Source organism: Ictidomys tridecemlineatus, chromosome 10 (genome assembly GCF_052094955.1).
Source record: "Ictidomys tridecemlineatus isolate mIctTri1 chromosome 10, mIctTri1.hap1, whole genome shotgun sequence".
Lineage (NCBI taxonomy): Eukaryota > Metazoa > Chordata > Mammalia > Rodentia > Sciuridae > Ictidomys > Ictidomys tridecemlineatus.
The window spans coordinates 15,714,294-15,724,777 of NC_135486.1; the positions used below are offsets into that span (position 1 = coordinate 15,714,294).

Consider the following 10,484-nt stretch of genomic DNA (forward strand, 5'->3'; position numbering starts at 1 on the left):
TTATACAGTAAAGATCACAGAATTCTTCTTTAAATTTTGCTGTGTGATAAAAGAGGAAACATCTGTAAGTTGGGTGGCACACCTGTGTCTGGTACCCGTCTTTCTACTAACTGTAGTAAATACTGTAAGATTTTAAAACCCAAGAGCATAGTGTAAAGCATCTCTTTTGCAAAACAAAAACAAAAACCAAACAAACAAACAAACAAACAAAACCCCAAAATGCAGTAAAAGAACTGACATTTTAAAATTCTTTTGGTGTGGAGATGGTTAAAAAAAAATCCTTCTGCTTTAAAGCCTGGCTGGACCAGCGCTCCCACTTTCCACATAATGTACCCTTCTCCGTGGAGGCAGTCACGTATAGCAGGCATATAGTAACGCGGTGTGCAGCACAATGCTGTACTGTGGCACTTGTTTGCTTTCGCACCTCTGCACCTCTCCTACCAGGTACCTACCATCAGGTTGCCAATTTCAGCTGCTGCCTGCCTTTCTTCTCCTTTCCTGCCCACTGCTGCTTTAGGCATATGTCTTTTCTGAGGTCAGATCCTTTTAGGGACACAGAATTAAAACCTCACCAGAGTGACCTAGGCTCTGGCAACCTCAGGGACCTGAGTCTTGTCTGCATATCTGACCACAGGTCTGCTCTTGCCAGGGTCCACTTCCTTCTCCACCGGCCCCTTAGAGCTTGCCTAGCTAATTTCTTTCTGTCTGATAATGAGGTTTATAAAAGACTCGAAACCCGACTGAGTTCTACAGGTGGATTAGGCAGCTACTCCTACTGATCCCCTGTCAATCTCCCCGCAATAAACGCAAGGACCAGGGGTGTTTCATATGGAGACAAAATTTGGTTGTTTCTCTTCCCGAAGGCGGCTCCGTTTCGTTCCAGGAGGCAGTACCCCGAGGGTACTCTGCGCGGTTTGCATCTACTGCGGTGGGTACTGCGCCCCAGGAAGACGCACAAACAGGTACAGCCTGGAGCGCTTGAAGAAGACCCGGACCAAAGCGGTGTGGTTGGGAAGACTTCGCAGGGCACTCCTAATCTTCATCCCTGAGTCAGGTCCCCAACCCACCCGATCCCAGAGGAGAACCAGAAGTTACTTTCCTAGCCTCTTAAGTAGCAGCCGGAGCCCTGCATCAAGAAGTGAGAGCGGCGCACTGTACGCACTGTACGCCACCCCAGGCAGTGCGGAACCTCCTTGTCAGCTGAAGTTATGTTCCATAGCTCCTGTCTGGAGGGACCGCGACGAGCACTCTATCCCCCCATCCAGGGTTAGGGGTATAAAGAAAACTTCTGAGAACTGAAAGGTAGGGAGTTGAAAGTCTTCCTGAGGGGTCTCCCCAAATTCCCCTGTGCCGGAAGGAGTGATGGGGACGAGGCCACCCTGATGGTACATCATCCATATTCTCTCCAGCAAGCCGGTTATCCCTAGATCCCTAGCACCCCCAGAGCACACAGACCTGCACGCCTTTTCTCAGCGCCACCTCGCGATCCCAAGGACCCGCACAGACAGCTAAGGGTGTGCGCGCCAGGCGTCCCGCGTGCCCTCGCCCGAGCGTGGGGCGCTGTCCCTGCTCGACAGCCGCTCCCGCCTCCCGCCGCGACAGCCCGTGGCCCTTGCCGCTCACCATATGGCCATCCTGCTCTTGGGGTAATCCAGCCTCTCCAGGCAGCCTAGGAAGTGAGGCAGCGTGTGCGCAGCGTTGCGGGCGAGGATGGCCACGAGCACCGTGGGTTTCTGCAGGGGCGACTCTGGGAAAACCAGCGGCTCTTCTTCATCATCCGCCGAGTCCGGCTCCGCAGCAAAGCGCGCCCGGCAGCCGCCGCGGAGCAGGGTCAAGGACAGGAGCAGCAGCGACCAAGCGAGGGTGGCGGCGGGGCGCGCAGCCATGTTTCGGACTGGGGCTGGCGGCGGGCAGGTCCTGCCGCGAGCGCGGAGCCCGGCTGCCCGAGGGCGCCAGAGGCCGCCAGGAGGGGCGGCGGCGGCTCTCGCGGAGCGAGGAGGCTGCCAGCGGCGGCCGGGGGATGCGGCTGGCCCAGGACAGCCGGCGCGCGCGCGCTGGCACCGACTGCTGCAGCTCCCAGGACCTCCCGCCGCCGCTCTCGCCACCCAGGCCCTGACGCCGGTGCGCACCGCGTACCTGCCCGCCAGCGGTCGCCTGTGGCTTAGCTCGCAGACAGTCGTGGCCGTGAGTCTGTTTGTCCGGAGTCCTGCGGAAACTTCCTCTAGTCCAGGCTCAGTCGGTACAGATGAGGTCTGTGGCTTTCCCCAAGCTGCGAGGTGTGGCCGTGTCTGCCAATGGGCGTGTGTGTGTGTGTGTGTGTGTGTGTGTGTGTGTGTGTGTGTGTGTACACATAACGGTACAACCCCAAGAAAATTTATTCTGCTTCTGCAAACCGCAGTCTGAAGTCCTTCACAGTGATGCAATGTATCCAGTTTTTCATAATGCACCTATTGACAAATGAGTCGGATTCTGAAATGGAAAGTCACCCCAACTTTTCACGACTATGATGAACAATTTTTAAACTACCGCAAAGGCAGAATGTTTGCATTTCCTTAAGACACTCAACTTCTTCTGAAATTTATTCTTGACTGAGTAAACACCCAATAACACCAAACTTGAAGACAAGACGTGGAGAATTTTAGAGTCAGGCCGGGGAGACCCCTGGAAATAAAAGTAAACTCTTTACAGGTCATTGTTCTGAAGCCCCCGATCCAAGTGAGGATGGGTGTGAAAGATGCGAATAATTTAGTTGTTTTCTTTCTTTCTTTCTTCCTTCCTTCCTTCCTTCCTTCCTTCCTTCCTTCCTTTCTTTTCTTTCTTTCTTTCTTTCTTTCTTTTTTCTTCCTTTCTCTCTCCCTCCTTCCTTCCCCCCGTTTCTTTTTTTCTTTTTTCATAATGACCCAAACTAACCCAGAGTAACAGGGAAAATCCAATCAGCACATCCAATGAAATTACTTGGATACACTCAGGAAAGATATTTACTCTTGAAGGTAGCTCAGGGAAGTGAGTATGGAATGTGAAATTCCTTCTTTTTGTTTGAACTCCTTTAACCAAATGTGGAGGGTCCCACTGGTCCTTGGCTCTGTCCCTTGGCCTATGTATTTTGTGTCAACCTTCTCAGCTCTTAAGCCTTGGTCACTCTCCTTTGACCTGCTCAGCTCCTTGGAAGACCATGGCTTCCTCCATCCAACTCCCTAACACTCTTCCTTAACCAGCCTTCTTGGTGCACTCCTTACTTGCAGGTTCCTATTCTCTCCAGGGTCATCTATAACCTCTGTTCCCTTTTTACCATGATTTTTCGCCTTCATTTATCTCCACTGTCCACTGAATCCTCAACTGGTGACTTCCCACCAATTCTTTTCTCTCAACCTAAAACCCTGAGTCAGTGCTCTCTCTTATTTAAAAAAACAAAACCCCAAAAAACCCTTTGGCCATCTCCTTGAAAGAGAGGTTTGCCATCCTTTCCAACTTCCTCTCCTCTCAGCCCTTTTGCCACAGGCAATGTGGCTCCAGCTCTCTCTACTGAGACTGTTCTGGCAGAGCCCACAGATGACTTCAGTGTTGGCAAATTCAGTGACTTCTCTTTGATTTTCACTTTCTCTGACCTCTCTTACATAATCTCTTCTTCATGATTTCTTCTGATCCCCTTCCCTGTGTACCGTTTTCCCATATGCTGATCCTCTGTTCCTTGGGTTCTCCTGCGGTGATTTCGTTTGCCAAATCTATGCCTCCTGCCCTTCCCTCATGTCTAATATTCCTACTCTTACATCTAACAGCCTAAAGACATTGCTTGCCTCCACCATCCTACGGGAACTGTGCTGTTCTTAAGGGACTCACAGTCTTGTAGAGAAACTTGAGTTAAACATTTCTTGGAATTGTCACAAAAGAACTTTGTACCAGCTACATCAGAGGGAGAGAGGAAGGCCTGGTCACTTCTACAGTGCGGGGGGTAATGGTGGACTAGAAGAAGTGTTTCATAGAGATAATTTCCATTTTGTTGTATCTTCTTTCTTTTCTCTTTTTAGCATATGTCATGAGATGTTCAAGACTAGGATTCCCATGCCTTAGAGACACTTGGTTTAATATTCATCATCTGTTCACTGTACTGCTAACAGAGGGAGATTAAAGCCAGGAAACCACATTTCTCTCTTATTTTCCTTCAGCTACCTGAAGTCCACAGCTTATCTGAGCTCATTGTTTCAATGGATGAAACACCTAAAGTCCTACTTGTGCTGGGCCCTATGGCCATTTCTGATATTTTAATGAAATCAACTCCACAGAGTTCTCCTGGAGGAATCATAATCTGGTCTGTAGATGAAATCAAACTTTTCCTAGTTATATAAATTGCAAAACAACAATTTAAAACTTTTAGCTAACTTAGTGTGCTAATGTAGTCACTGAGAATATTAAGGGCACAGCAGGGTGTATTAAAAGTAGAAGATCATTATAAATATAGGAGCGGGGTGGGATGGTAAAGGAGGAGGAAAAGCTTAGGAAAAGTTGGGTCCCCAATTTACTCACAGAGTTGTTCCATAAATTCTTTAGAAACCAGTCATGTGGATCTTGGATTTTTTGCTCTCATAGAACCAATGTTCTAAGATATTTAATTTGTAAAACCTAATTAAAATGAAAGCCGGTTGTATTTTTAAAATATCCATTGCTTATAGTGTTCTCTCCATGGAAACTGATGGGGTGGGAAGTCAGGGTTCTGCACACCTGTCTTTGTCCCCACTGCCCCTGGACTGCCCCAACAGTCCCCACGTGAAGTTGGAAGTACATGCTTTCTCTCATAACCCCTCCTCACACTCTTCCAGCACAGTGGGCTTCCTTTGGGGACAATAAAGCCTCATTGACTGTCACCCTTAGCCTAGTAGTGGCAGGAGCAAAGCCTCTGAGGTGGGCAGAGGGATTCTTGCAGGAAAACTTTTCAAGGTTTCAGTGGCTCCAGCAGGCAAGCTGCCTTTGTGGCAGCTGTGACATGCTAGAAAGAGCGAAAGATGCTTGAATTGAATTTCCATCTCATTTGTGTCACTTATTTTCTTTGTGACCTTGGGGAGTTGAAGACCTCTCTGAAAATCAATTTCTCCCTATGTAAAAAAAAAAAAAAAAGTGAAGACTTGCCTCATTTTTTTCATTCAACAGACATTTATAAAATTACTTAGTGTCTCTCACTTGGGTGTTGTGCATTTGAATTCCCTCCTGGAAAAGAAAAAGGGGGGGAGAAAAGGTCCCTGGCCTCCATATAGTCCTGCTGGGCGGCACTTGGCAGAGAGAATCTTGAGGCAGAATCATCCAGGTTTGTTTCTTCTGTTTGTTTCTAGCTTCCTTTCACTACCTGACTAGTTTTTATTCCCTATCTTAACCAGCCTAAAATCCTACAATGTAAAATCCACTTGAACTGACAAATATGCCAATTTTAACATAAAACACTTGAGAAATAGGCACTATCTTAGGCAATATCTTCTGTCTTTCCTACATTTGCAAAATGATCACATCAGACTTCATAATCTTAACACCTAAACTGAAAGGTACCATAAGAAGCTTTGATGGCAGAGATTGGCCGAATGGGATCACTACTTGGAGCATGGAACATTTTGATGACAAAGCAAGCTCTATAGATATCTGGTGTGTGGGTTTGAGGACTCTGGGTCCTAGAAAGGGAAAGGCAATGAGGGAGGAAGAGCAGTTACTGAGTTGCAAAGAGCTCAAGTCAAACTGTCTCAAAGTTTTGTCCATGAAAAATGAGAGTATCTTAAGGAAAGGACAATGGGGAGAAAGGGTGACAGAGGTTGAATTCCAAGTAAGTAGAACTGCTTTTCCTATTTTACAAAAATTAGGAAATAATAAGCATTGGAGAGGATGTAGAAAAACCGGAACCCTTGTGCACTGGTTTTAGGAATAAGCTACAGCTGCTGTGGAAAATAGCATGACAGTTTCTCAAGAAATTAAAAATAGAATTAACCATATGATCCAACAACTCCAATTTCCCTTCCAAGCATATAACCAAAAGAATTGAAATCAGAGTCTCAAAGAGATATTTGTACACCTGTGTTCATGGCAGCATTATTCAGAAGAGTTAAAAGGCAAAAGCCACTCAAGTACCCAATGACTAATGAATGAATGAGCAAATTGTCTATATGCCTACAATGAAATATTATATATAGAAGGAAATTGGGATGTAAGCTACAACATGTCAATCTGGACATTAGACTTAGTGAAATAAGCCTGTTACAAAAAGACAAATACTGTAACATTCCACTTACATGTGGAATGATGAATAGGACAAATCATAGAGAAATTAGACTGGTGGTTGCTAGGGGCTGGGGTAGGGGACACAAGGAGTCACTATTTAGGAAATATGAAGTTTCAGTTTTACAAAATGAAAAGCATTTTAGAGATAGATATTGGTGATAGCTGCACAATATATGACTATATTAACACTATTGAGCTGTACGTTTAAAATTGGTCGAGAAATAAATTTCATTATATGTATTTAATCACAATAAAATAATTGGAAAAAATAAATCAACACAATTTACCATATTGATAAACTTGAAATGAAAAACAGTATGATTATCTCAAGAGAAGCATAAAAAAGCATTTTACAAACCCAACATTCAATCCTCACTGAAATCCTCATATTCACAGGATTACAAGGGATCATTTTTAACCTGAAAAGGACATCTGCAAGAAGCCTACGGCTAACATCAGACTTAATGGTGAAAGACAGAAAGTGTTGCCCTTAAGATCAGGAACAACAGGAATGTCAGGTCTCATCACTTCTGCTCCATCTTGTACTGGAGGATTTGGACAAGGAAGGAAGAAAGGAAAGGTGGAGGGAAGAAATGAAGGAAGGAAGGGGGAGGAAGAGATGGAAAGAGGAGGGAGGACTTGAAAGGAGCAGGAAGGGGCATTTAAAACAAGGTTAAATGTCAGATATATTTTTAAAAAAATATTTTTATTAGTTGTTGATGAGCCTTTATTTAAGTTACTTATTTATATGTGGTGCTGAGAATCAAACCCAGTGCCTCACACATGCTAGGCAAGCGCTCTACCACTGAGCCGCAACCCCAGCCCAGAGATATTTTAACATGAATATGGAGGGCTGGATTTGTCTTTCTAGGCCAAAGTCTTTAAAATTCAATAATTTGTTAAAAAAATCTACTTTACTAAATAATTTTTTTTTAATGTTGGAAATGGAAAAAAAAAGAAAGATGGGGGAGGGCAGAGAGAGAGAGAGAGAGAGAGAGAGAGAGGATTGGAAAGAAAGATGGAAGGAAAATCTCCCATAATCCACTACCCCACCAGAACCACTATTAAGATTTTGGAGTAATTTTAATATGGTATTTTCAATTTGCTAATTTTCAGTGTAGGTTTCTGTTCTGTCTACAGTAAGGTAGGCTGATAGCATTTATTGAATAAACAGCTAGAGACAGAGTTGGGATTTTTTTTGAACAACGAATTGCTTTTAATGCTTTTTCACATCTGCAAAGCAAATATGAAATACAACTTCTAAGTTTTTGTAGTTGCTTTGTTCAAAGTGTAAGCAGCTCTTTAAAAATTAAATAATTATTATGTAAAATTGTGGATGTGTAACCGACGTGATTCTGCAATCTGCATTTGGGGTAAAATTGGGAGTTCATAACCCACTTCAATCTAATGTATGAAATATGATATGTCAAGAGCTTTGTAATGTTGTGAACAACCAATAAAAAAATAAATTAAGAAAAAATAAAAATTAAAATTAAATAATTAGCTGGGTGCGGTGCACATGCCTGTAATCCCAGTGGCTTAGGAGGCTGAGATAGGAGGATGGAGAGTTCAGAGCCAGCCTCAGCAACAGTGAGGCACTAAGCAACTCAGTGAGACCCTGTCTCTTAAAAAAAAATACAAAATAGGACTGGGGATGTGGTTGAGTGGTTAAGTGCCCCTGAGTCCAATCCCCAGAACAAATAAATAAATAAGTAAATAAATATACTATATCTTGATTTTGTAAATGGGAATAGATTGCACTCTTAAATTTATGGGGAATGAAGAATAGAATCTGGATTATTCTAAATTTTTTTCTACATGATGGAGACTCCTCACATATGCTCATGCATATGAATAGCAAAATATTATAGCTTTCTAAATATTTAATTAGAAGAATTAATATCTCAGCCATTCTTGAAACAGAGTGGGAAATTGCATGGTTTGTGTTAGAAACAGGAAGATATATATGAACAGCTAATGAATGAAAAGCTCTTCTAGAAAGCTAGCCTACATTTTTCAGCTTGAGATCATTGTCTTATACTATATTGTGAAAAAACTTTTTCTTCTTGTTCCTTTTTAAAAAACACATTAAAGGTCTGCATCATAATTCAATGTTTTCTTTTCCTCTTGAGACTCTAACTGAATTAATATGTGTCTGCCTAGACACTATAGATTTTTTTGTAGGAATAAAATGGTCTGACTCAGGATATCAAATTGGGAAATCAGTATAGCAAGTGCCAGATTACACAGAATTTGATTAAATGCAGTATACTCTGGAGGGAACTTTATTTGTTGTTACTTACCTAGCTTTTTTTCTAAACACTTTGCTTCTCTAATATAGTGAACTATTGAAGCATTTACAAAAGAATTCCCTCCTTCTATCAGAAGCTGAAATTTTACCCTGTTCATTCAAATGCAACATATTCTAGGACAGATTTCACTCTAGGGTGAAACAATAGCCATCTTGATTCTGTACTTAAAACACCTGGTTGTCTAAGTGTCTCCAAATCCTTTGTGTCCATTTATAGCCATTTCCAATCAGCAAGACCTATTTAAATTCTTTCATTGCTTAATCTGGAAGCCAAGGGACACTCCAGTTTCATTCTTCAACTCTTTAAATAGACAATGATATTAGAAGTCAGAAGTATTTGATATTTTTGAATACTTGACTATATCATGTTTTTTTCCTAAGCAATAGTACTTAGTCTATTTGCCAAAGGATGGCACTTATTTGTTGCTTTTTCAGTTTATGGTTCTTTCTTTTTTTTTCTTTTTTTTGATATTTTTTTATTGGTTGTTCAAAACATTACAAAGCTCTTGACATGTCATATTTCATACATTAGATTCAAGTTGGTTATGAACTCCCAATTTTACCCCAAATACAGATTGCAGAATCACATCGGTTACACATCCACATTTTTACATAATGCCCTGTTAGTAACTGTTGTATTCTGCTACCTTTCCTATCCCCTACTATCCCCCCTCCCCTCCCCTCCTCTCCCATCTTCTCTCTCTACCCCATCTACTGTAATTCATTTCTCTCCTTGTTTATTTTCCCAATCTCCTCACAACCTCTTATATGTAATTTTGTATAACAATGAGGGTCTCCCTCCATTACCATGCAATTTCCCTTTTCTCTCCCTTTCCCTCCCACCTCATGTATCTGTTTAATGTTGATCTTTTCTTCCTGCTCTTCCTCCCTGCTCTGTTCTTAGTTGCTCTCATTATATCAAAGAAGACATTTGGTATTTGTTTTTTAGGGATTGGCTAGCTTCACTAAGCATAATCTGCTCTAGTGCCATTATGGTTCTTTCTTTATCCTTCTGCCTCTCCCCAAACCCCAGCCCCTTTTCATTTTAAACTTAAGCTGGAAATCTTTTCTTGAAGATGTCTGAGCCTTATTCACACAGGATCTGATTCCATTAGATCTCATTACTGATTTATAAAATTTCCCCTGTACTCAGATTAGCAACAAAATGCTCTTAATGCTTCTATAAATACCATCATGTCAACTGATTTAGATCTTTAGGGACCAGAGAGATTTATTCACTTCCAATTACTTGAATTAGTGTCAGTGTTGAGTGCTTCAATAAGCCTACCAATGTCAGTGCTGTTTGCTTCTTTGGGATTTAGTAGCTGCTTTATGTGGCAAAGGTTAATGACTTCATTCAAATGCAACATATTCTAGGGCAATTTATGAATCTCATCTGTGGCCTCTCCTTGTAGGTAATGTGGTATGATTCTTTTGATAGATTCAAGGTTTTCTTCTTTTCTTTGACTTTCAACAGTTTGTAACAGTATTTATTTTAATTGGTGTTCATTTAGCATTTGTACTGGCAAATTTTTGTCTTATCAAATTTGGGAAAATCTTGGCCATTATTTCTTCAATTTTTTTTTTTGGTCTCATTTTTTTTTTCTCTTGCTGAGAAAATGTATACTGAATTGTCATGTTAGCAAGGCTCTGAGTCTTTGTTCATTTTTAAAAACCAAGGTTCTGTTTGGGTTTATTTATTTATTTATTGCCTGGGATGATTTCTTATTGCTCTACTGTCAAGTGTGCTTACTTCTTCCTCTGTAATTTCCTTTCCTTTTGAACCCAAGGGCACTTACCACTGAGCCACATCCTCAGTCCTTTTTTTTTTTTTTTTTTCTTATATTGTACTTAGAAACAGGATCTGGCTGAATTGCTCAGGCCTCGCTAAGTTACTGAGGCTGGCTTTGAAATCACGATC

The 10,484-nt window shown here is 42.0% G+C and overlaps 1 protein-coding gene across 3 annotated transcripts in view; it reads right to left on the bottom strand.

Moving 5' to 3' along the window:
• The window catches only part of Colgalt2 (collagen beta(1-O)galactosyltransferase 2), a 94,280-nt gene extending 91,964 nt beyond the window's left edge, over window positions 1-2,316 (bottom strand). The window contains exons 1-2 of one of the 3 annotated variants that reach the window (XM_078022467.1): window positions 2,137-2,316; window positions 1,624-1,747 (exon numbers count right to left, since the gene is read on the bottom strand). In XM_078022467.1, the coding sequence (XP_077878593.1) occupies window positions 1,624-1,634 (11 nt within the window). In that variant the 5' untranslated portion in view covers window positions 1,635-1,747; window positions 2,137-2,316. Of the gene's footprint in view, window positions 1-1,623 lie in introns of all 3 variants that reach the window. The other 2 variants (XM_078022468.1, XM_005319700.5) reach the window with 2 other exon arrangements.
• Between the last annotated feature and the right edge of the window lie 8,168 nt (window positions 2,317-10,484).